At 43.1% G+C, this 27,556-nt stretch overlaps 1 protein-coding gene across 7 annotated transcripts; it reads right to left on the bottom strand.

Moving 5' to 3' along the window:
- Positions 1-1,136: 1,136 nt before the first annotated feature.
- On the bottom strand, positions 1,137-20,612 carry Macir (macrophage immunometabolism regulator). 7 transcript variants are annotated; one of them, XM_034521559.2, is made up of 3 exons: positions 20,472-20,612; positions 13,261-13,350; positions 1,137-3,603 (listed from the first exon to the last, which is right to left on the bottom strand). In XM_034521559.2, exon 3 carries the CDS (start codon positions 3,578-3,580, stop codon positions 2,957-2,959), a length of 624 nt encoding a protein of 207 aa, XP_034377450.1. In that variant the 5' UTR covers positions 3,581-3,603; positions 13,261-13,350; positions 20,472-20,612; the 3' UTR covers positions 1,137-2,956. The 7 variants fall into 7 exon arrangements, with proteins under 7 accessions (XP_034377450.1, XP_034377452.1, XP_076770793.1 ...); XM_034521561.2 differs by lacking the exon at positions 20,472-20,612 and adding an exon at positions 20,188-20,324; XM_076914678.1 differs by lacking the exon at positions 20,472-20,612 and adding an exon at positions 19,379-19,859.
- Between the last annotated feature and the right edge of the window lie 6,944 nt (positions 20,613-27,556).

The raw sequence follows: 27,556 nt of genomic DNA on the forward strand, positions 1-27,556 counted from the left end.
TGATTGAGAACAAACCACTTAGGCCAGGACCAGTTAAAAGCCTCATTACCGAAAGTTCAACCACTGTAATGGAATAAAAGCCTTTCCAAGACAAAAGTACATTAGGAGGGAACAAAAATAAGTAAAACAAGGTTGCTTTGCTCAGGATTTAAGACATTCTCCTTTCTTGGTGAGAACTCAATTTGCCTGTAAAAGTTAACTGGAGCACTTCTAGAAGTTTCCCAAAATAAAAATACTGAATCCAGTAAGTAAATCTGAGGTACAAAAAAGACATTGCAGCCCAGGGACAAGCATTAAAACACAGGGGATAAAGGACTCTCTTGGATGTCCCTGGGACAGACTCTCAGCTGCACAGCAGACCAAAGGGTCTGGGGCTCTCTGCTCTCCGACCATGGGATTTCCATGTTCTCAATCCCTGACTCCCTGGCTGCTATCAGGAGCAGCCCTGCAGGCACCATGGCTGTGGACTAAGGCACTGGACATTTTAACGAAATCTCTTCTCCCTCTGACTTCCTCCCCTCCGCTGGTAACACACTCCTACTATGGGAACACCATTCTCTGAAAATGGCTGGCCTAGAACGCCCATGTTTTGTATCTAGGAGACCGGTTCTTAAGTTATCTAAGGCTATGTAACAAAACATAGCAACTGTGTCAGATCAAACATTTCACACATTCATTTTTGCCAAAGATAAATGAAAAATTTTTTAAAATGACCTATTTTCATCCGGCTTATGAAATGTCGGCATGGAGGCCAATCCCCAGGCACATACTTTATCAGTGAGGAGGCCGGACCCATACCACTGCAGGGAAGACTTCCTTCATCTGGAAGAGACAATGACTCTGTTTGCTAAAACTAGGGCCTTAAAATAAATGCTTCAGTGGAATGCATTCATACATGTACTTATTTGTGTGTGTGAACATGTGTATATATGCACACATGTGCCATGGCACACATGTGGATGTTGGAGGAAAACTTATAGCAGTTGGTCTTCCCCTACCACCATGGGAGTCCTGGAATCAAACTCGAGAGGTCAGGCAACTGCCTTTACCAGCCAAGCCATCTCACCAGCCCCTTGGGTGGAATCCTTAGCTAGCCTAGTGATGGTCTGTTTGATTTAAAGTACCACAAACCAATATATGTTTAGATCACCCTTTTATTTCAGTTAGAAATAACACAGTTCCAGAGAGTAAATCATCAATAAATAACGGTGTTTAATCATTAAATGTAAAAATCCCAACTCTTTGGCATCTGACAGGATTCTATTACTTGTCAAACTAATGACTGTATAGATATAGTTTATCTTAGTGATCATTCATCAATACAATATGTTACAAAGGTGCAGTTTACTTTAGAATAGACAACAGCAGGAACTTTCCAGCCACTGAAAACTCTGACTAGTTCAGTAAGCTGGGAGCCAGCATCTCCAAAGCTCTCTCCTACACGTTGCCAACACAGCTGCCTCTCTATGAAGAGTTCCTGGGGTTTCTAAGAGTTATTCTGCTCTAAAGAAAGTTTGCCATTCATTCTGGACAGAGTTAAAAGTCATGACTGTTCCAGGAATGGCCCCGTAGTCAATTAAAAATGTTCTTATTTTATAAGCAAGACTGCTAACCCCTTAGAAACTCACAGAGCCCCCAAAGAAAACATAAAATATGTAGTTCTATAGCCAGAAACGCCAAATCAGTAATAAATTGCACCTTTAAGACTGAATAAAAGAAACAGAAATGTTTACAAAAGGAAAGTTACATACATTTATGGTCAAGAATAGTTGAGTTGCTTCTGTTACTAAAGGCAAGGAAGTGTATCTTTATCAACAAATTAAACCAGTGTGACAGACATAAACTGTTAGGTAATCCAGGATTAGCCCAGTAAAACTGGGAGCACGTTGGGCCCCCAGGCTAATCCCGAAACTAAAATTTTGATGAGTGCCACACTGCAGAGAACTGAGCCTGGAAAGTTCTCTGACCCAACCCTAGGCCAAGCAGTATCACTTCATCTTTAGTTTAAGCATTTGATAGTCAAAATCAGGAGGAGCTCCCTGCCTGAGCCATACTCATAGGAAGTAAAGAAGCAAGCAGCATTATACTGACAACCCAGTGGGGAGACTCCTTCCTGTCTTCAAGTTCCATGTGGAATTTAAATTGGTAATAAGCACTAAGGAAATGTTTCCAACTGATGAAAAGTTTGTATCGGAAACATTTTGGAAAAGCGCCCCACCCACTCACCCATCATAAAATAAATACTTTGTATCCCAAATTTAATTTTATTAAGACACACTTTAATAATGCTAGAAAGGAATATTTTACAGCCATAAAGATCAGTAACTTTCCATGCGGAAATAAAAAAAAAAATCCATTGCTCAATATTATCATTGAGGCAAGTGAAGAAAGATTATTCTCTTAATTATCTGAAATGTTAATTGTTTTCAGTGCAAAACCAGTTATAAAATATTTAAACTCAATATTTAAAAATAAAAAGTGGTCCAGTTCAGCCATGTTCAAGCTCCGAATTTCATACGACAAATCATTACATACATTTTATAGTAAAATACAGAGATCCAAGAAGCACTGGGTACTTCGATATAAATTTCTAATGAATCATACCAAGTTAGCAACAACCAAGCAGGTTAACATTCCCAATTTGGGTGTCAGAATCATAAAGGTGAAATTACTGCACCAAGGCCTTTTCCTAGGTAAAAAGCTATGCAAACTAACGGTCAACATTCGGTTTTCTTTGCAGTTGCGTGCTCTAGAATGATATCCCCCCGCCCCGCCCCAAGTACCTGTGATTTCATTCCTGTATCCAAAACTCGATCCAAACAATTTTTATGTTCCGGGAACGCTTAGCTGATATAACCATCTCTAACGTGAAGGGTCATGTACAGAGTACAACAGTAGATTTTTCTCTAGCCAAGTACAGGCTGACCTAAAATGGTTTAAACTCTGAGCAAGTCATTCATGTATTATTTCTAGCAAACACTCGGTCCCCTCGGAGGGTCAGGTGTTGAAGCTGGTACTGTAGCACTTCTGTGTCAGCTGGCTCCTTGATGTTCATTTTATCTAGATTGAGGTAGTCCAGGGATTTGGAGTGAGCCCTCTTACCTTTAAGAAGACATAGAGGCAAGGGCCCATGGAGGGCCTTATAAGGTTCATAAGGTAAGGATTTGGTGCACTTGTCTCCTGAGCTGGGCATCCGCCTTCGCCTCCTGCCATTAACAGCTGGAATCTCATATGGCTGATAGTACCTACTTCTAGTTTTATACAGACGAGAGGAGCGCGAGAGTCCTGCGTCCAGCTGTTTAGCACGCAAGGGAGGCATGGCTTCTCCCTTGCCGTCTTCCCCTCCTGTGCACTTCTGGGCTAACTTCAGGAGTTCCTCACCAGTTGTGAAGCCAACCAAGTAGTTAGAGTCCATGTGGAGGATCTGATAACCAGACACAGTCCGACGCATGGGTGAGCACGGTGTGCTAGAGCAGCGGGGTTTCTCTGCCTCTGCTTTTCCTGGAGAGCTCCCCTCAGCCACAGGCAAGGGCAGGGTGGTCAGGGTACTTCTGGACTCCCCATTTATATCTACTTCCATCTTAGGCACCAGGCTGCACACTCCTGGAAGTAAACAGACTCAGATTAGAAGACAGTAACTCACAGCTCTGAGCCAAGCCCGATCCTGATAGAACACACAGAGCATGAAGAACAGTCTGGAAGACAGAAACTGTACAACACAAAGATTCCTGCCTTTGCTGTCTAAACATTCTCAGAGCAGGCAAGAAATGAATGCTGCCACTCTGTGCTCGGGAATTCATAGGCAGCTCAATGAGTATCGGACGCTTTATGTACATGATCTGAAGAAGAGATCGGATACTTCTCTAAGTCATAAACTCAGTTCAAGCGTACAGAGTTTGACTCACTGGTATGCTTAGAAATTACAGTAGGCAAACAGAAGTAAGCACACAGGTTTTTACAAAAAGGTTTCAAAACAATTTGACTTGAAAATTAAATTTCCTCTCCTTTAAATTAGATATATAACCACTCTGCCCTTCACACTTGTGATTCTTTTTAACTGTGCTTGAGAGGGATACCGTACAATTTACTGACTGATCTGTTGACCTGATACCTATCCTGATGCTGTGCTTGAGCATTTAGAGGAGGGAAGGAAAACTTGAAAAAAAAAAAAAAAAAAAAAAAAAATCATCCTTTGAAATCTCCAATGAATTAAGGAAAATCATTCTGTAGTTAAAAAGCTAACCTTAAACCTAATACTAAACATATGCAAATGACCCTGGAGAGATGGCTCAGATGGTAAAGGCACTTGTTGCTCTTGCAGCAGGACCAGGTTTGGGTCTGAGCACCCACACAGCAGCTAACATCCAACTGAACCCCACGGGATCGTCCACTGTCGCCTTCTGGCCTGAGAAGGCACTGCACACAGGATGCACAGACACACATGTAGGCTAAACACCCAGACGCATAAAATAAAAATAGATGAATTTTTAAAAATACTTGTAGAATACCAAATGCCATTTTATGACTATTTAATCATAAAACACCAGAAGCACAGTTATTTTATCTTACAATGCCTACGACAGTCTTGAACAGTTTCATAAAAAGAATGATTCACAATGAATAACAGGGTTGTTCACTGCAATTATCACTTTATGTAGTTTTGAAAACCTAATGACACCCAGAGTCATGAATAATGGCTAGGTTCCTAGAAAACAGCAGATAATACAAATTTTGGGAAACACAGTAAAAGAGAAAACAGAGATAATGTCTTCTGAGAAAGTTTCATTTTAGTTGAATTTCTACTGGTTTTTAAGGAAGTCTCCGAGAATACTAATCAAAATGTCAAGTAACTGAGTTTACTATGAGAACTTTCTTGAGGAAGTTTTTTTATGTCACACAATTCTCAAGAGAGCTTTTATAACACAAGGAGCTACTTCCCTAAGGTTTCAGGACTCACTTCAATTTCTGGCAACCAGAAAACTAAAGACAAATGAAGCAGAACGTCTGTGAGGCTTATTCCTCTTTCCTTCATTAGGAGGCTGAGGCACAAGAGGTTACCCGTCCTTACCACAGTACAGTACAACAGCAGAGAAAGGCCAGCCGCATGTACACGGGGCCCCAGCTTCCTGTAAGCTTTAGCCTATTCTCCTGGCTTTCAAGTAACTGGTTCTGGTATAGTTTGTTACTATCCTAGGATGAAACTTACTTGCCTGTTGACAGGACTCAAATTGTAACTACCAGTATGTCTAGATCTCTTGGACACCTCAGCTTATGAAGCTAACAGAACCATACCAAATTACACCTAATTGTTATGCTAAACAAACTTTGGTCCTAAGCCAAGGGACAAAACAAAGTAACCTGGCCTTGATCACTAACTATGTAACCTTGGAGAGGACAAATCTAAGGCCTTCAACCTTCAGAACCTGACAAGTAGCTGTAGGTAGCAATTCAATCTGATAATTCATCCTGAAAGGTCAGGAACAGAGGAATGGTGCTGTCCAAGCAACCAGGGCCAAGGAGGAAAAGACAGACAGAACACACACACACACACACACACACACACACACACACACACACACACACAGAGAGAGAGAGAGAGAGAGAGAGAGAGAGAGAGAGAGAGAGAGAGAGAGAGAGAGAGAGAGACTGAGACTCTGACTAGAACAGCCACCCGGACAATGTCAGCCATCAGCCCTCACTGAGTGAGTATTGACTTTGATTTCTTTAAGTCTGGCACTCCATGACAACCATGGGTTTCCAGCAACCTGGTTGTTTTCACTTGCTATATATGCTTTTTAACGTCCACGGTTCAGATCCTATGTACTCTGAACTGGGTGACAATCCATACACACCCTGGGCTGAGGCTCATCTACTTTGCCTTGGGTGGGGAAAACTGCTAAGCAGGTTGCAGTGATTTATGTGTGCACACATAATTTCTGCACTCGTTAGCTATCATGCAACAGCACTTTTATCCCAAGCAGTGTACACTCAACAGTGAGTGTACTCTCAGAGTGGCTCGTTGGCTGGCTTACTCCATCTCTGTGCTATACTGACTGACATATGAAAAAGAACCTTCAAGCAGGGCCCTCACAAACTGCTTACAGGTCTTATCAGTACTAACTGTATGAGGCGTGGCCTCATTGACATTCTCACACATGTAAGGTTTTTTTTAACACACAGCCCACCTGACTGTACTTACCTTTGTCTGTTTCCCAGGCCCCCTTCTCCTTCCTTGCCCCTCTGCAATAAGAGAATGAATGAAGGTGACAGCTAACTTGTGTTCCTTAACATGGAGATTTCTAGAGCCTTTTTCTTTTCTTTTCTTTTTTTTACTGGTTATTTTATTTGTTTACATTTCAAATGTTATTTTTTTCCAAAATCCCCCTATCCCATCCCCCATACCCCTTGCTTCTATGAGAGTGCTCCCCTACCCACCCACTCCTGCCTCATCACCCTAACATTCTCCTAGGCTGGGGCATCAAGTCTCCACAGGACCTAAGGCCTCTCCTCCCATTGATGCCCAACAAGGCCATCCTCTGCTACATGTGCAGCTGGAGCCATGTGTAATCTTTGGTTGGTGGTTTAGTCCCAGGAAGCTCTGGGGAGAGGGGGTCTGGTTGGTTGATATTGTTGTTCTTCCTATGAGGTTGTAAACCACTTCAGCTCCTTCAGTCCTTCCTCTAACTCCTCCATTGGGGTCCCCATGCTAGAGCCTTTTTCTTGTACACCACTTTTCTAATGAATGCCTGCTGTGCAGCTCTAGAGCAGCCTAGAGCCAGGCTTCAGGGCGAAAACACCTAAGGGTAAGTATTTGTTTCTAAACTAAGTGGCCCATTCTGCAGTGTGATTAGAAGGAAAACATTCAGCGTTGTTGAGTTCCTGAGAATTTCTTGAGTGAGTTTAAATGCTAGGCAAACTCTGCAAAAATAATGGAGTCAATATTCTCCAATCATTTGTTAAAGACGATTGCCCCAGCTGAAGGAAAGGCCTAGGTGCTTTTCTAGTTCCAGAATTCCACTTTTTAAAAAACTGACACCAAAGAATGACCAGTCTCTAATTCACTGCCCTATCCCGCCCCTCACCACCACCACCCCCCGCCCCCCCACACACACACACGGTGTAAGCTGAAGGCACTGGGTACACAACAGCACACCTAAAGGCACATCTTAGACACAAACTCTTCCACAGGAAGAATTTTTAATGTTGTTTGTGGATGCTGACTGAACCCAAGGCTCCATGAATACTAAATACACTGACCTACACCCCAGCCTCCAAGTTTCTTATTTAAAAAGCCTTTAACAGAAAAGTCAGCACCATGACTGTAACTGGAGATGGCTAATGTATCAGAGCACAGTCTTCAGGCTTTTCCATAAACACTCTGCCATGGACATACTGTGAAAGCAGCAGTCCTATTCATGACTCAGCATTTTGCCTCATATTCTAAAAATGGCCTCATTTTCAAAAAGTTTAAGGTTGAGACAGGATCACAAATATTCTCATGAGCATCATAGCACATGTATGCAGAGAACACAATTTCTACAGACATAATAAACAGTCAATCAAGAAATCAGCCACGAGGGCAGGGAGAGACACCATAGGCAAAGTGCAAGAACCAAGTTCAGATCCACAACACACACTAAATTTAGGTAATCCTACAGATGGGGGTACACAAAACAGGGGAGTCTCTGAGTCCAACTGGCTAGGAAGTCTAGCCAAAAAGACAAGATCCAGTCCAAGAAATGCCCATGTCTCCAACATAAGGTGGAGAGTGATAAAGGAAGACACACAATGTTGACTCTGGCCTCCACAGGTGCATCATGGGTGAGGAGAAACATGCACATCCATGCATACACCACACAAGCCATCAGCTCCCACACTTCTACATTCTACAGCATTAAAGACACCCTGCTTGTTCCCACGAATGCCTTTTATAGATAATTAGGGCAGAAAACTATAGACAAAAATTAGAAGAGAAAACGGTTAACTTACTAACAGAAGTGGAAAATATGTATCTATACAGGTATCTCTGTCTCTCTGTATATACAGAAAGAGGGGGGAGGGGGAGAGGGAAGGGGAGGAGGAGACAGTGTCAGTCTAGAGCAGAAAACAAAACTACAGTGCCAGGCCAGCACAGTGCTTGCCTTGTGAGCAGGGGAAGCTGATCCATGCTAATATAACAGGACTAGGGTTTGTAAACCAGAGGCAGAAGGATCTCTAGGACTCACTGGGCATCTAGCCTCACCTACTCAGTGACTTTCATGCCAATGAGAGACTTTGAATCAAAAGCAAGAAGGTGAACAGTATCTGAGGAATAATATCTGTAGATGTTGTCTTCTGTCCCCCACAGACACCTACACATGCACACACATGCACATACATGTACATATACACATGCATACATGTGCACACACATAGACATGTGAGTGCACACACTCATGCATGTACCTATGCACACACATATACATGCACGCACACACGCATACAATACATACACATGCATGCACTCAGGGACACATCCACACACATTCGTGTACCTGTACATATATAAATATGCACATACACACATATACACAAAAATAAAACTAGAAAAGTTGACTTGTAGACAAGTCAACATAATGCTTTTGAGACTTTAAACAAGTAAACACAAAATTTTATATGGCAAGTAAAGATCTTCTCAAACAGATTCAAACTGCAAACATCTGACAATGTTTGCTGGTGTGACTGTGTCTCCTGAGATACATGAAGAATTGTTTAACTAGATGACTCTAGGCCAGCTAACACAAATCACACATTTTCACAACTGATTAGTGTAAAATTGCACATTTTGGCTGATACTAGAAGCAGGAGGCCCAAACAGTAACACATACAATATCCACTATAGCATCGATAGTATTTCTCAGCTCTTCAATATTCTCCAAGAAGAGGAGGTTTTGAAACTTTGTTTGAAAGTAGCCTAAGTACCCTAGCTCCTGCATGAGCTCTGCAAAGAACTGTGGGGCTTCCGAGCTGTCATACAAAGAATCCCTTTTTAGAAACTCTGTCCAAAGGGCTGTGTTCCACCTCAAGCCTCAAGAGAATTCACTGATTCCTTACCTTTCCTATTTTGTATATCCGTGTATCATTAGCACACCACACCCTTGAACTTTATCGACTTCCTAAAGCTTTACCTGAGATGTCAAAGGACACGGTACTCTATGGTCAGACTCTTTCAAGCAAGTAAGTGATATGTTTCACTGTCCACTCTAAACGCACCTGTCTCATCCCTGTCCTAAACTCTGGTATTAGATTATCAGAAATATTTTTCACGTCTCCCCCCCCCCCCCAAAAAAAAAAAAGAGGCTCTAGTGGAGTCTGAGCACAGCACAAGACTCTTGGAGAGAAAAGCCAGGAAGTATTTCCAAGGGATAATGTGTACGGACACAGCTGACTCTACTGACAGGTACTCAGAAGGGAAAGACTCACGCATATGCTACAGACCTGAAGCAGCATCCTCCTCACTGCCTCCAGGAGCTGCAGAGCTCTTCAAACAGCCATATCCCAGACATTTCTGTAACCTCTTCCCCAGCCAGACACTTCTTACCCCTTTCCACTCCTCAACAGCCTATTTCAATGATAATTTGATCTTTTTATTATTTTTGAAACCTGTAAAAATAATCCACACAGACTGAAAGATATTCAATTCAAATAATCCATACATTCTCTGAAAGCCAAAAACATCTCTCTTCACTTTTCCTATCAATGCTATACACAGAGAAAGCTCGTATTAATATTTAAGTGGGTTCTCCCTTACTCCCGACATTTACTAATATGAGAGTAGGTGTTTATTTACACACACACACACAGAGAGAGAGAGAGAGAGAGAGAGAGAGAGATATCCACAGAGAGATAGACAGAGGCAGAGAGAGACAGAGAGGCAGAGAAAGAGAGAGAGAGACACACACAGAAACACAGAGACAGACACAGAAAAACTAATTTTGCAAGAAATTCCAGAACTAAACTGCTGAGTCAAAGAACATATGCTTTGTAAATTTTTTTTAGCAACTGCCACAAAGCTTTATATAAAATGTTCCCATTTTCTCTACAGAGAGAATGCACTATTTTATATAACCCAAAGCTAATGTAAATACTTCTAGAAAGTGCGATGTAGACATTCACCAGGACAGTGTCCTGCTTCGACTCTCACTGCATATAAATACGTACTGCTGAAGAAAGAAGACTGTGAGCCCAGTGGATAATGTGTTTGCCTTTTCCAAAGGAAAACTTAGGACAGACATGGCTTCCATTCCCGACCTTAACTCTGAGATTTTTCACATCTAACGGATGTATCATGCAAGGTTATAAACAAAGCATCCAATTTCCTTCAACAAATGGTAAAAATGTTTATATATTCTAGAGAAATATGAAGAGTGTACATTTTTAAGGTAGTGGGTATAGTATGCCTTACCCTAATAACATGAGTCCTAGCTGAGACTAAACCAGAGTACAACCACAACAGATTCTTTATGCACCAGCACGAGCTGTCAGAGACCACATTCTGTATACAATGTACACAGTGCTAACACTCTCCAAAAAGCCTTATTTCCTATACATTTGGCAAAAAAGAGTACATTTTGAAGATAAAACACAAGTGCCCTAGCTTCTTACACCAGCTCAGAAAATAGCTGCTGTTTTTCACAAATGCTATACAAAATTATAAGTGTGTGTGTGTGTGTGTGTGGTGTGTAAGAGAGGGGAAAGTAGAGAGCTTTATTTACATGTAGGATGTGCATATAAATGTAGACTCATGTATACGGAGGCTAAGAGGATAAATCTATGGTGTTGTTTCTAAGAGCCAATCCCCTCGTGGTTTTTGTCTGTTTTATTGGTTGGTTGGTTTTTACAAACAGACTCCCATAGCCCTGGTACTCCCAAGGCCGGCTAGGATGAACAGATAAGGACCCCAGCTCCTACCCTCCTCTGCCCTCCCAAAGCCAGATCACAAACGTGGGATTGGACTCAAACCTTCACATTTGTACAACAAGCACTTTAGTGACATCATTTCCCAAGACTCACATTATTTTTCTTAAAAAAGTTTTTTCTGGAAATTTTTTACTAAATTAGAATTAACCAAAAAAATAAAAAATATAAATAAATCACCCTAGCAATCAAAATACTGCTTCATATGCCTGTGTTTAGCAATATGTAGCAATATATAAAAGAAAGTAGATGTAACCATCTTAAATACGCAAAATAAAAATGCTAACATGTTAGCAAAGTCCTTTTCAAGAGAGACCTGACATGGATTTGCCAGTCTGGCATCTACTGCAGGAAGGAGGGGGAGAAGCTGAGAACTGCCAGGTTCTCATCTCAGCACCCACGTGGCTGTCACAAACATTCAACTCTGCTTCAGGAATCAGATGCCCTCCTCGGCACCCTGGGCATTTGTCTGGAGAGGGCACCTGCCGACATTCACAAAGCACTCGGACATATAAAATGGAAATGAACTAATCCTTTTTTTGTTTGTTTGCTTTTTGTTTTTTAGGTTTTTCAAGACAGGCTTTCTCTGTGTAGCTCTGGCTGTCCTGGAACTCACTCTATAGACCAAGCTGGCCTCAAACTCAGAAATCTGCCTGCCTCTGCCTCCCAAGTAAACCAATCCTTTTAAAAATACTTTAAAACAAATGACCAACAACAAAACTGCCAAGCAATTTTACTATGCATAAAGGTTTCAAAGCTTGCCAGACTATATCTGTCAAACTGCACTCTTCTAACGCCTGTCTCTTTAAGTCACTCAAGTAGACATAATTTGCCTATTACAGTCACTGTCCTGAAGGCCCTCAAATTTACTCACTCTAATCCACTCAAGGTTGAAAATGTTGAATACAAAATGAAACAAATCTATGCCAAGATTTGAGTTCAGGTGAATGCGCTTTGGTATGTTAGATACTTACGGGAACGTTGAGCAGTAGTTTAACGTTGCTTACAAAGGTGAATGAATGCTTACTAAAAAAGCCAACTACCTTACTCTTAGGCATGAACCAAAACAACACGAGAAGAAATGTTCACACTAAGACACAAACATAAATATTCATAACAGTTATCATTCATAATTATCAAAACCTGGCACGAGTCCAAATATCACGCTAGGTGTGCATATAATGTAACGCCATTCAGCAATAAACAGTGCGAAGTCGGAAGGCAACAAGTAAAGTACATGTTGACAGGAAAGCTATATACAAGCTATATACAGTGATTTCATTTATACGGAAATCGTATTTATTCTGAAAATGCAAAACAGTAAGGGCAGAAACTACTCCATGAGTTACAGTAAGTTAGGAGGGGAGAGGAAACACACTACAAAGGGACAGGAGAAAACTCTTCAAACTACACTCAGATAAATGCTATCATGGACAAGATATCCTTCCGTAAACCTGACATTAAAAGTGAGAGGTTTGGTAATGTATCGCCAAGTTCTTATCATCCTCCAATAAGTAATTTCTTGGCTACCGAGTCTGAGAGTCAAAAGGGAACTCAATGGTTATCCTTTCCGTGTGAGATCACCTTCAGGGATCACATACCTCTCAAGCTGAATCACATGTATATATGTATATACATATATACATACATATTTATATGTATATACAGGATTTAAAGAGCAGCCACTCGGATATAGTCCTGAAAATGCTAAAGAGCACACAAAGCTATTTTTAATTATTTGCCCCATCAAAGACTTGAAGCTACACAACCAACTATGTGGACACACACAGAGGCATGGGGGAAGGGAGGGAATAACTGAAAGATGACAACTTGAAAGTATTTGTTCATGGTATGAGAAAATAAAGGATGGCCACATAGGCAGCAAATGACAATTATGTGAACTTCAGCCACTGTATTTATAGAAATATATAACCAGAACCTTTTGTGAGTTACTTCAGCAGTTTTGGAAATAATATTTTTACTACACTATCCCTCAAATTTGATACTACTTCTATCATTCAACTACTTCTATCATAGACTCTGAAATACTATTCCCTAAGAAGTCCCAGTTCTTACAGGAACTTCGGAAAAAGAAAAACACATAAAGGCAACAAACATTTCAAATAAATGTAACATGCAGTTATCAAATCTCAGCTGCAGCCATTAGAATCGCATGACTGTGGAAAAACACAATTGCAGTAACACAAGGACATTATTTTTGCCTGTTCATCTATGAAGACTTTAACATGCACTATGATGTTATGCCCATATAATGATTAACATACACAACAAAATGTAACTTACCAGACTAAATCCCAGATGATGTCACTGTGCAAGTTTCAAAGAGTCCCAAGGGAGCACAGGCATAATAATTTTTCTGCTCTACTCCAGATACTAAACATGAGACACAAAAATAAGCCTGTAATTTAACGAGTAACAGTTTATAAAGCAATTATAACAATTCCTAACTGCAAAACAGAATGAAAGTCACAAGAGGTACTAATGCTGGGCACAGGTTATATGGGACATAGTAACTAATTAATTCAATTAAAAGGGTGGCTTTGAGTTAGTTTGGCTAAATGAGTCTTCAAAACATCTTACTGCTCTTGTTCCCCTGTGCTGTGTAGACTCTGCCTAGAAACTAAGAGTATTTAATTAGGCTACATGAAAAACTGAAGGCTTAAATGTTGCTTTATCATTGTATTCCTATTGAGGTGTTCAGAAGATTGTTTGGGGTCGGGGAGGGGAAATGCTGAGGCAGGCACAAAAGAATGGACCTTGGCTGTGACCACACTAAGACCGTACATAAATAGCAATCTGAAAATGAGGCCAATCATGCCACTGTCCCTCCCTAACACAAGTTATTTGGATCCAGGAAACTCAGGTAGATGAATGGGTTTTGCAGGCTGTAAGCAAGCCCTTTACAGATGTGTGATCTTATTATTATGAAATTAATTTTGGTGTCTACTCATCTGAACTCTAAAATAGCAGCAATAAAAATCATTTGGTAGATGGCTTGTGGCAAAGGACTGGAAAGCTCTTGAAAGATTTCTGCATTTAGTGTGTGCATGTGCGCGTGTGTGTGTGCATGTGCGTGTGTGTGTTCATTCAAAAATGCATACATGTGAAAACCAGTGGTCAACATCAGGCACTGTCTTTTTCTTCCTCTCTTTATTTATTTTGGTACTGGGTGTGAAGCCAGGATCTTGAACCTCCTGGAGAGACCTCTGATACTGCCTCTGAGCCATACCCCTAATTCTCTACTTTATTTCTTGAGATAAGGACTCAAACTAATTTAGCCTGGCTACTGGCCAAGGAGTCACTGGGTTCCTCCTGTCTCTGCCAAGAAGCACTGGGTTTCTTTAAGTACACTGCCGTGTCTAGTTTTCATGCAGATGCTAGGGAACAAATTCAGGTCACAGTAACTCCTGCAGGAAAGGCATTTCATCCACTGAAGCACCACCCCAACTCAGAAAACACTTTTAAAAATACAGAAAAGCCATTCTACTCAGGTCTCTAGCATCTCCTCTTCATCATCCCCCTCTAACCTTGGGAATGAAAAGAATCTATCTTTACCTCTTGCATCCCCATTTAATTGGATTAATTAGTTAAGACACACACAAACATACACACACACACACACCCCACACCTCTCTCCCCAAAGTCCTTTTCAACCGTCCAGGTCTCACTGGTTGCTGAGTTCGCAATGTTGTACTCAACACAAGGGGCGGGGCGGGGTGGGGTGGGGCTGTGCTCATGAGGGCGGAGAGGTTTCATTTTATCTACATAGACGTGTGAAGCCTGGAAACACAGCCCTATAAACCTGTTCTCAGACTAAAGACGAACAGCAAAAGAAACGGCCAAGAGTTGCTGGCTGGTTATTCTCCCAGCACAGAGGAGTTTCAGCCAAAGATAATTTATTGAATTCAACTTCTTTTGCTTGATAACTAGAAGCACTTAGTACACTGGCTCATCATGCAAAGAACCCTGATGCTATCAGCCACTGGCACTTCCTGTGGTGCTGAGAACAGACATGTTCTATTTATTTTTACAGCCAACTATGTTTAAATTTAGAAAACAAGCAATCCGAATAATTAAGGCTTGGGCCTCCCTCACCAATGAGGCTTGTGGTCTTAACAGAAACTGAAGCACAGTGAAACAAAATCTGTTCTCTAGAGATGCAAGTATTCACTTCATATAATTACACCCCCCCCCAAGAATTTTACAGAACATTGTTAGAAAATTTACATTTGTAGTAGAGAACTGAAATAAAAAGAAACCATTTTTCAGCATCTTTTACATTCCAAAAAGACATAATTTAAGTGTTACTTTACTCCTTGAAGAAAATATTATTAACCTCACTTTCAAATATTCAGTTAAACTACTTCTACTTGAGAGCCGTGTGGGAATCTGCACACCAATCAGCCAGGCTCCAGGGCCCACTTGCCTATCCTCAAATTTGTATATAAGCCCAGCCTTACACAGAATAATCATGCTCGTGAAAACATACATCCATTAATTTCTGTGGGTGGAATCCTACTCTAAGTGTTTTCAGGAGGTTATTTCATATAAAAGGTTTTATTGTCTTATTTGTGAAATGACTGAGGGGCAGTTTTATTACTAGTTCCAAGGTGATTGCAAACTTTTTAAATGTTAACATTTTAAGCACAAATATGGAGACAGAGAAGACCCTGTTCAAACCCCCAGCATACATACACACACACACATACACACACACACACCCCACATGCATGCACACATTCACATACACACATGTGCATACCACACAATACACTCACACACCCACCAGACAAATAGATTAAATAATATGACAGTTTTATAGGGCATTTTCTTATTTAGTGATTGATTAGGAAGGACACAGCCCATTGTGGATAGTGCTATCCCAGGGCTGATGGTTCTGAAATCTATTTTTAAAAGCAGGTTGAACAATCCATGAGGAGGAAACCCATACGCAGCACCCTCCATGGCCTCTGCATTAGCTCCTGACTCCAGGTTCCAGCCCTGCTTGAGCTCCTGTCCTGACTTCTGTCAATGATGGACGAAGATGTGGAAATGTAAGCCAAATAAACCCTTTCCTCCAAGTTGATTCAGTCATGGTGCTTCATCACAACAACAGTAACCTTAAGACAGATTTAACGACGGGAAACACCTCCAACAATATTTGCAGGGTATTGGCTGTTTTGCAATTGGATGCCAGGGCTTCATCAGTCATAATGTGGGACAAATTTGATACACACTCTTAGAAACTTAGACTGAAAACCAAAAACAAACAGAAAAATGTGAATGCCTTAGTTCTAAATAAAGACAATTCCGAAAGTCTTAAATGCCTGGCATTTGGTGGCATATTCTTCCCAAGATTTTAGATGCACTAAACTCTTTTCTTTCTTTTTTTTCTTTTTTTTTTTTTAAACATCAATAGAAAGACATAGACCTGGTTAAATCCTCAATCTAAATTTAAAAGCAGAGGAGCCTTACAGCAATCACCACACAGCACTGAGCTGGTGAAGAAGTCCAGAAACACGCTCCGTAATTTCACAATGAGCAGTGTAGTGACTGATTATCCCTGGTTTACACTGCCAAGTCAAAAATAGAGCAGATCCCTCAACAGTGAGCCAAGGTGAACCGAGTGCAGGAGCATCCTCCTGGTTCTCACTCTCCCTCCTGTCACTGCTATTTGCGTGTAACTGGGCACCATCGAGCCCCAGGCACCAGGAAGGGGATGATGACATAGTAAAAAAAAGAGACAAAAAGAAGCACAGCAGAGCCAACAGTGTAGCTGCACACCTCCTGTAAGACTGCCCGGAGAGCAATCTACTGCAAAGTTACAGAAAAGCTTCCACTACCATCTCCCAAAATAAAAACTAAAAGCTGTAATAAAGTCACCCCAAAATACAACTTTCAAATAAAGCCATCTAGCTTTAGAATACTTTAAAAATCTAGAACTCCCTAACAACAATAAATGGCTATTGTTTGATCCTGGCATTTGAATGCTTAGATGGTAAATGGGAAAGACAGATGTCAAATTCTTTGGACAGGAAAAAAAAATGCATAGGAAAACAGACTATGGTCAAGGAAACTAAAGCTTTAAGATACACTGTTTCCAAAACAGCTGAAATAAACAGAAAGCTCCATGGCATTACTCTGTAAATAACGTGGACAAGAAACTTAAACAAGGCCAAGTGCAGCCAACTGCCTCCAGACAGGAAAGCCACAGGTAAGGAAAGGAAGACATCCAACAGTGATCGCAATGAGGCTCCACCAGTAGGAAAGTTTAAAGCATGAACTGGTAAGTGATACCTACCAGCACAGTTAATAAAGCCCTTCAAAAAGTATATCTCATTCATTAATTCCCTGACATAATTATCTGCGAGACCTCTTGAATCCTCCCTCAAGTATCTTGGGACAACAAACACACCACACACTGTTACCTTTATCCCAATGTATAAAACAGCAAAGAGGTGTGAGTTTTTATAACAGAAAATAAGTCTTTCTACTTCTGTAGTTTGGGAGGCGCATCCATGGAGCCATGGGCTCGATGCTGCATCCAACCATTCAACACTATTTCTTAGTGTGCAAAAGCAATGGGGGCAGGTTTAAAGGTCTACCACCATGCCAGACAAAATCCTCCGACATGGGACAACAAACTGGAACACCATCCGCCACCAGTTTTCTGTTTTCCCACCAAACAAAGGACACTTCACATGGAAGTGCTGTGTTCTAAACAAACTCTTTACTCTTAAATACCTAAATCCGTGTATTTCATGCATCCCCCCAGATCCACTAATTAAAAAATAACAAAAAATACCAAATTTAGATAGATAGATACATAGAGACAGACAGACAAACGGGGGTAGGGGGTGGGGTCAGGGACCACCAGGCAACAGGAAATTCCATTTCAACTGGTGAACATGTTTTGTAATCAAAATATGTTCTGCTCTCAAAGAGTTCTCTAAAATAAATAAATAAATAAATAAGGGACCAAAACATTCCTCAAGTAGAAAACCACTGAACAGAAGTAAAACGGTTCAGCTGCCAGACAGATTAGAGCATTGAATGGAAAACAAAATTCTGTGCTGAACCCAAGACTCTCACCATGGAGACCACTTGCAACCTTCTTACCTCTCTTCAGTTTGTAAAACTCAAATCACCAAGGGTTTAGAAGAGCAGTTATCAAGTGCAGCGAGACTTTTTAAAAAGCTCCTTTGACCTTACTGACAAACCACCAACCTTCCCAGCATGGTAAAGCAACCCATAATTGGTTCAGAAAGACACAAACGTGTGTGTTCCTCTTTCTAGTATCGGTTCTCTTAATAGCAGGTCCCTCAAAGAGCCCGGCATTCTTTTGGTTTCCATCTCTGCTAATTAAAGTCAAGCCCACGTTACTACATCACATTCAGCTTCACTCCAAACATGTCCGACAACAGCTGAAACCACAAGTCTACTCGCAGTCTTTAACAAGAAACCTGCCTCTTCTGGAAACATAACCACAAAAACAGGTATCTTTGGAGGTGATTCACCTTCCGGAAGGAAAGCTGAAAACTGGGTATTCATTGGGGGAATAACCGAAGCCTCAAACCAGGAAACAAAACTTAAATGGTGTTTATAAACTAATGGTCTCATCACACCAATTACTTTTTAAGACAAAATGTTGCTACTCTTTGAAACTATGGAACACATAAATGAAAGTTAATTGGCTGTTAGTAGTGCCAATGATCCCTCACACCTGGGAAACTTAGTGCTAACCGTTCCATTTACAATTAAACATATCAAAAACACATTTTAAGCGCCAATTCTTACCAAAGTTGAGTAGTCGCCGTAGTCATGAATGCTCACATTTCATCCTGTCAGTTTGGTTTTTAAATCCAAGGTATCAGAATAAAAACACCCAAATGTTCAGCAGAACATCCATTCATTAGAATAACCTAAGCACAGACTGTAGCCCAAAGCTTCTGGGATAATAACTACGTTTTGAACTAATTGGGAGAATAACTTTGTGAAAGAGTCGTTTCCAATCCTTAGTGTCTACCTTGTTGCACCACCGTAAAGCACCCGCCACCTCAAATTATACAGTGGCATTTTGAGATAAAAACAAAACAAAACAGAACAAAACAACAACATAAAACGGAGTTTTGAAACCACGGAGATTTTGTGCAGCATCGGCTCTTTCGGCGAGGAGCGGCTAACAGGGTACAATGTTGTTGTGTCCATAATTACTCCTCTTGGAAGGATGAAAAAGTTCAGCGCCAGTTATCTCCAGTGTTCCCAGCCCCTCCTTACACACACACACACACACACACACACACACACACACACACCCTGGTTCTGCAGAAATCCTCAGCCCACTCGAAGCAAAGCGGCGTGGGCGGAGAGCCCGGGAGTCTCTAGCGAGCCAGACACTTGCCAAGGGGGAAAGCACGCGGCCGTCCTTCCCTCGGAGAACTGGGCTCCTTCCTGGCCGAGATTTGCAGATTCCACCACTAGAGCGACTTTGGCAGCTTCACAATGGGCCGCTTCTCGAGGTTTGAGCGCCGGCCGCCGCCAGGCGCCCTTTCCCAGGCTTCCCACCCGCCCCAAAGTCCACCCGCGACAGGTGGGGCGAGGGCGGCGCTGCCCGAGACATCTGCTGCCTTAGTTTCTGGCCAGCGCCGGGCCGCGATCCCCAGTCCGCAGACGCTCCTCCGCCACCGCCGGTCTGTCCGTCACCCGTCGCCGCACCGGCCTCGGCCTCGCCCGCGGGATGCAGTGCGCACAGGCGGTTGAGATAAGGTCGTCAGGGGCCGTCTCCCGCCGCTATCTGTCACCCGCAGCCGTGGCTCGCACGCCGTGGAGGCCAGAGGCTCGGCAAGCCGGGCGAGCGCTACTTCTCAATGGGCCTCCCCCCCCACCCCCGGGGCCTGCCGCCTTGGCGCTGCGGGTAGGGCGAGCCGCCGAACTGGCGCGCGCCGACGCACCCAGACTTCCGCACCTCGGCACCGCGGGAGCGTCGCTCCGGGTCGCAGAGTCCCCGCACCGCACGTCGGCGGCGAGCGCACGCCCGCCCAGTCCGCTCGCTGCGCGCGCACGGGGCGCACGCCCCCGCACACTCCCCCGCGCCGCACACTCCCGCGTCGCCGGCCCCACCCCTGTGCCAGGAAGCTGCGGGCTCCAGCACCCCGTTCGGGCCCCACCCCAGACTTCCAGTCCCCACACCACCACGCCAGCCGTCCGTACCAGGGCTCGGGGACCGGTCCGGCTCGCAGCCCCGGTGTCACCGAGGCTGCGCCGCCAGCCATCGCAGAGGCCAGCGCGGCCCGGGGCTTCCCGGCGCTGCGCACACACCGCGCGCCCGGCCGGGACACGAGGCGAGGAGGAAGGGGCGGCGCCGTGCCTGGGGTTGGCACAGTGGCTTCGCTGACTGGGGCACCCACACTCACGCGCGTACCCCACCCATCCCCGTCGCCACCTCTGCAGCACAAAAGGTTGCAGGAGGAGTGGCGCTCCACGTCCAAACGTACCGCTCGTCCAGGGTTCCGCCGGCTCCGCTCTGGCCGGCGGCCGCAGACCCCCGAGCCAAGGGCGGGCGAGGCGTGGGGCTGCGGCGCCGAGGTGTGGGCAGAGGCCGCCAGCCGAGCCAGCCGGGTACCCGCCGCTCTCCCACCGCGCTCGGCGCCAGCTACGGCCCGCCGTAGTCCCGCCTCCTCCCCCGCCTCCGCCCGCCTTCCCGCCTCCTCCCGCCGGCTGCGGAGGCGAGGCCGCGAAGCGCAGAGCCCGCCTCCTGCGCCAGGCTCGCACGCTCGGCTGGGCGGGCGGCTGCAGAAGGCGCTGGGCCGGCGGCGGCGGCGGGAGATCGCAGACAGCGGAGGCTGTTGCGGGGACGCGAGGCGGCGGGCGTGTGATGCGACACCGCTCCCGGCCCGAAGCCCACCGGCGAGTCGCAGCTCACAGGCCTGGCAAGGCGGGAGGCTCCCGCAGAGCGGTGTGTTGAGCTGCGTGGGAATGGCTGTGATTTTTGAGTTTCTGCTGATCAGAAGTTGAGGGGAGCCGAAGCCCAGAAAGTTACAAATTATACTGTAATAATAATTTTAAAAAATGACAAAAACTAAATATGGGGGCGGGGTGAAGACCAAACTCAAATTGAGTCATTTGTTTCTCTTCTCTTTTCCTTCCTCCCTTCCTTCCCTTTCTGTCTTGACAAGGGCTCACTCTGTAGCCTAGGCTGGACTCAAGCCTCTTGCCTAAGTCACCAGAGCGCTGGGATTGCAGGGGTGAGGTGCCATGCCAACAACAACATTTTTTTTCTCTATCCATATGCCTCTCCTCTGCCAAAGTGGTTAAATGCAGCACACAAATATTTGCTGATAAACCTCTTTGACGCACATTCCCAAGTTTGCAGCCCTCAACTGTTCTAATCCCCGTTCCTTAAAGTCACAGACCTATTATATGGCGAGCTGTTTGTGCGTTTATAAATTGTAAATTTAGGTTCCTGCTTTGTGTGGTCTTTTAAAGGGTTCTTTATCTAAACATAAAGTCATACATTTCATCTAGACTACTACAAAATTGAAGCAAATCGTTCGTGCTCCAGATTCTATATATGTCCCCAACAATACCAAGGTTAATAAATACACTCTGGGTCCAAGACATGGCTTCTGGTTTCTCTGTAACTGAAGGACACTTACTCAATTGCCTTTCCTGTGCTCTGAAGTAAGTGCCAGAAAACGGAAGCAAGAAGCCAGATTCATGAATGTTCACAAATAGTTACTTTTCCCCAACATGGTATGCGAGTAACTTCTCAAATATAGATAGTCCCTAATGCACTCGCTGTACAGGTATTGAGTGCTTAAGTGATTAGACTTTTTCTATTTATCTGTTCAGTTGTTTTGTGGCTTCCCTTCCCCCACCATGGGTACCTTAGTAGAAGGTGCTCAAAGTCATTTCAGATTTGAACGTTTGTCACAGCAGTGTATTCTGGTGTTCATTCTTATAAAACTACCTCAAAAATATTTTACTTTCTTTCAAGGAGCTTAATTTCATTTTGTCCTGTCTGCTGAACTCATAACTTTTTCAGGAGAACACCTTGTAACTTGGCCTTTGTTCTGAAATTTTAGCAATGTTCTTCGGCAAGAAGCAATAAAATTTCTACTAGTCTCTTGGTTCATTATGCTCAAAGCTAGCCTTGTCTCCAGCTGTCTCCCACACTAGGTAGTGCCCCATGCTCCCACCCCTGAGATTCTTCACCCAATCAAAAGTTAGGTTAGTTCTTCAGCGTCACCAAGAACACCTAAACCAATTCCCTAGGCAAGTATAGCTGACAAAAGCTTTATATGTGATTCATAATGCTTATGTCTAGACATGATCATATTGTGTTGGACCCCTCATGTGTGGGACCCCTCATGTGTGGGACCCCTCATGATGGTGACCATGGGCCTATGAAAGAAAAAAAGCAAGATGGAGACACTTTGCAAAGCTTTCTGTGTGCTCCATTAAGAGAAAGTTAATCAAGGAAGAAAGAAAGATAAAGAAGAAAGGGAGAGAGAGAGCAAGAGAGGAGACAGACAGACATCCTTTAAAGGACTGGTCCTAAATATTAAATTGAACTTCTAATGCAAAAGGCCTTTCAGAACCTGGGGCTCAGGTACTCCATCTCAAATGCCACCTTTGTGGTTATATCCTGGCCTTGAAATATCCTCCCCCCACCCCCACCCCCAAAATCGCTTCTCAAGTGTCACTTGTCTGGAAGGAATTATTCATTGATGGATTGCCACTTAGCAAACAGCCAGCTTGAAAAAACGGGATACGTGAGCTTAAAAAAAAAAATAATGATGATGATCAAAACCTGTAGCTACAATGGTAGGCATGCAAGACATACCACACCACCATTTTAAAAACCACCTTGTTTCCAGCAGGGCGCCATAAGAAAACCCAGGCCACGGCCATCTCTACCAGCACCTTAACTGAATGCAGACAAGTAGAGGTCTCCCACAGTGAAGGGGCTGAGATACCAGTATCCACAGCCCCTACCCGGTAAAGGAGGGCAGAGGCTCCTGGGGTCAGGTGGCACAACCAGTCTTGAGGAAGCAGCCCCCATGGAAGCAGAAGGAGAAAGGGAAGTGTGCCACAGAATCTGCTCTCCTCCTGCCCTGATGCTCACAAGTGGCCTTTAAACTATCTCATATGTCAATCACGCATTTCCCTGGTCCTTTCCAGATCTGCCACCTACAGCCATGTATCACAGTGTGCATGTCCATAGGTCGGACGGCCCTGCCTTAAGTTTATGATCCTTTTCCTTTCAGGTCCTTTCCACTCTTTTTTTCTTTGTTTAGTTTTTTTGGTGGTGGTTTTTTTTTTTTTTTTTTTTTTTTTTTTTTGAGACAGGGTCTCTTTATTTAGTCCTGGATGCCCTCGAACTCACAGAGATCCTTTTGTCTCTGCTTCTCAACTCCTGAGACTAAAGCTGTGTGCCACCATGCCTGGCTCTTTCCTTTCTTCATTACTTAACGCTAAAGCAGCACTGAGATGTGGAGCCAGCGGTGGGGCATCCCATGTCCTCAGCCATTTGTTTTCAGGACCCTGTGGTATCTGTAGAGCTGGGCCTCAGGTCACAGCAGCTAAGGACTCGCTGCTGCTCTCTTGTCCTCCCTTACAGCTACAGGAAACCATCTCAGAAAAGCCTTCCTCTTCCTTCTGTCTATCCAGTTGCTCTGCCAACCTACTGTGTTCAGTTCCTGCGATACAGGCTTTGGGCAACTAAAGGCCGTAAGAGGAACTATCCTGAAGGCAATGCCTCTATTCCTTGTCACATGAGGATAAGACAACGTGTGTGTTGGGGGTGAGGGTGGGGGACATAAACTAAGGCTTCAGCGTAATATCCACATTGTAAGTAAGAGGTGACGATTGTCATGAACCATGTTGAGGAGGGAAGCAAAAGGAACTTAGGTGGAATATGTCTGAATTGTTGACCAAAGCTATCGGGCATGAGGCCGGAAATATGGAGGCAAGCTTGGATGGGATTACAGGCTGCCTTCAGCTCCCGCTAGACAGTGTATGGTTCACTCCTGTATCTGACCTCTTGTCACTGCAGTATGCACAGTCACGTCCTGCACAGAGCATTCTTTACTAGTGTCTCTCAGGCAGACTCAGTCCTTGAGGTTGTTAGTGTCACCAGAGGAGTTGTCCTGGTTCCGGACACTGTGCTCTTTCATCGCCAAACCTCTCTCCACATGGTGCTGGCTTACATGTATATTTCCCTATGCTGGATGGTCCCTGAGACTTACATTGTAGTGTTTAGTCAGAGTTAGCTTATTTTTAACAGATGGGGACAGATGACCCCAGTTAGGCCTCCAGGAGTTTTTATCCAACTCAGAACTTTGTGTTGCTTTTTCCGAAGCCAGTTCCTAAGACATCGGTAGTTTGTAATCAGTCATGGAGAGGATATTTGCAGGAAGGAGGATGGTAAATCCTGTAAACAAGACTTCAGGGCTTTCCACCACTCTCCACTGTTCCTAGATGCCAAGAATCTGCTTATAACAAACCTCTGGATAAGGATCAAAGAGTTCCTCCTGTGTGCAGGAGCATAAAAGTAGGTCAGATAATTAAAACCTGTGACAGAAAAATCCAGAACCCCATGGTTTGCATAGGAAAATCTAATTCTTAATTTGATTATAAAAAGAGATAGAAAGGCAGGCTCTAATCCCAGCACAAGGTCGGGGTGTCTCTGGGAGGTCCAGGCCAGGCTGGTCTACAGAATAAGTTCCAGGACAGCCAGGCTCTGTTACACAGAGAAACCCTGTCTGGAAACAACAATAAAGGTGGAAACCAGAAGAGAGAGAAATAAATAAATAAATAAATAAATAAATAAATAAATAGGAGAAACTCTTATAAACATAACAAGAGAACTCCTTTGCAAGTTTCTGCTCTGGCAGTAGTTGGCTGTGGGAATTCAGATTGACCACCATGGACCGATAAGAAGCCTCTGAGCTATGCTCATGTGTGTGTGTCCCCTACGCAACAAATGTTCGGAGAACTAATCTTTGGATTGTGCTGATTAGCTTTACTTCTGTTGACCTCAGTTCTTTCATGGATAATTCTGAGGAGGTCAGCGATAGAGTTCTCCCTACCTGACTCCAAACAACTGAAAAAGAAGACAAAGGCATAATCCAGACGGAGCCATGTTGTTTCGACAGATCTGAGAAACATCGTTTAGTGTCCCATTCCAACAGCTGAATATCTCAGAATGATAATAAACAACACTGGGCCAGAAAAGCCTCTTTAAAGACAGACCACTTAAGGATCACTGTCTCATTTGCAGAGGACCTATCCTCAGGAAAATGGGGGACCAACCAAGTAGAGCAAACCTGATGTAATTCCCCAGCAGAATTCTTTTCTTGGGAAGCCAGAGAGAAGTTGTCGAAATGGCTCTACCTTCATGAGAAGTAATTTTCAGAGAAAGAGAGAGAGAGAAAAAGAGAGAGAGGGAGAGAGAGAGAGAGAGAGAGCACTAAGAACATTCAAACCCATTCCCATTCTGACTTATGAAGACACACTGTGTGCTGGATCTGTGTTACATACTGGAGGTACAGATAGAAGATATAGTCTTGCCCTAGCCAGCAGGAATTTAAGGCCAACTAAATAGGCAGATAATTAATTGTGGAATTATAATTTGGTTGCAAAACTGTTTCTAATTCTTTCTGTGATTCTCTGAGGATATATTTATATAGAAAAATTAGGTTTAGAATTTCAAATAATTGATGCATAAACTTGCAAAATTTAGTCCCATGTTCAACTAAGGAGAAATTTCTGAAATTTCCCTCTCTGGACCCTGATGGTCATTATACTCCCATCACAGAAGTAAATGCAAGTAGTGTCATCATTATTAGGGGTTCTTAATTAAGATGTGTACAAACTGCTGTCACTTTTTAAAAAGTTGCTAAAGATGAGCCTGGAAGTATGGCTTGATTTTGCTGTCTTTGTTAAAGAACAGAAAGAAATGACTTCTGAAGACATTTCAAATAGTCAAGAAAATTATGTTTGTATATTTTTGTTGACCTACAGTTTTTTTTTTAAGTAAGCAGCATGCTCCTCTAACCTTCTTCTCAGACACTCCTCAGATACCCACAAATCATCAGTGCAGACTTAAGTGCACAAAAACTGGACAGGCACTAAGGCTGGCAAGCACCAACTTGTCTGCAAAACACACCAACTGAGGGACCTTGAACTATAAGAAAATTAAAGAATTTCTCCTTCAGGGAAAGACCTGCAGACAACATCAGGACATTCACTGACACTGTGAGAGGGAAATGGGGGCCAGATTCTCCATCTCTAAGTCTTGGAACATACAATGTCACGTCACAAAGGAAGAAGATTTAGTGGACCCCAAAGGTATACCTTGTGCTGCTGATTTCTGTATTGTGAAATATGGTAGTTGAATTTAATACTCAGTAGTATTTTACTGAAGTAACTATAATGAACTAACGCATGTGATGCTACTCGTTGCAACATCATTATGAAAAAAAAGTTTATTTATAAGGAGCCTCACTAAAGAAATAATGATATTTAGTTTCATGATAAAATGGGTGTATATAAAGAAGAATGAAGCTCAATAATAATTGACATGTAAAAACCTCTGGATATGACAATTAACATAAATGATAAAATACTGTTTTGTATTATATCATTATCAAAAAACTATCATCAAAATATTTTTCTCTTCATTGTGGTTAGAATTAAGTGAAGAGATTTGTTAGGGAAGATAGAGTGGATGGATGTTTTCCTAGCCCTCCAACAAAATATAACATGAAATTCTTGACATTTTATATTAAACAAATACAAGACAATTGTTAGGTCTATAAAGGAACACCAATTACAGATACTGGAAGCCCATCCCATACTTGCAGTTGTTGACTCCCAGGATTTTTTAATGTTTACATACTACAAAAATGATGTCAGAAAAGATAATGGCCTAGAAATATCAGTGGGCACAGGTAGAAAAGGAAATATGAACAAAGTCCTGTTCTCTCTAACCACAGGGCAAGGAGAAGAAACATTCTAGCAACACAGAAACAGTCCATAAATAGCCAGTCTACTCCAACAAAACTCTTATTGATGAATTGGTTTTAAAACTGGTTCCTTGACCCATAGGAGTAGAGACCAAGCAGGGAGACAGAAGCTTCACCTTTGCTGGCTGTGAGAACCCAACACCCACAATCTGGACAGTGTCAACGAAGGTTACATGAGGAGCAGAAGTGCCCTACTACTTATAGCACCAGGGGCAGACACATGATAAGTCCATACCATGTGTACATCCATACCATCTGGCATCTGTACATATATCTTCCTCCTTCCCCAGAGTTGGTACCATGAGCCTGGTGGTGTGAGCATAACGGTGCCAGGGAACAGTAACAAAATGATTCTACCTATGTGGCATCAGTAGTGGCAGGCATAAAGCTCCACCCATTAGTGCCAAGAAAGGCTGAATGAAGAATTTGGATGTATCTGTTGCTAATTGTACCTTTGTTTCCCTTACCATGGTGAGGTACAGGGAACCTGATAAGTTCAGAAGCTTAAATACAATTCACAATCACACAATATAAAATGTAAAAGTTTC

Source organism: Arvicanthis niloticus, chromosome 17 (genome assembly GCF_011762505.2).
Source record: "Arvicanthis niloticus isolate mArvNil1 chromosome 17, mArvNil1.pat.X, whole genome shotgun sequence".
Taxonomy (NCBI): domain Eukaryota; kingdom Metazoa; phylum Chordata; class Mammalia; order Rodentia; family Muridae; genus Arvicanthis; species Arvicanthis niloticus.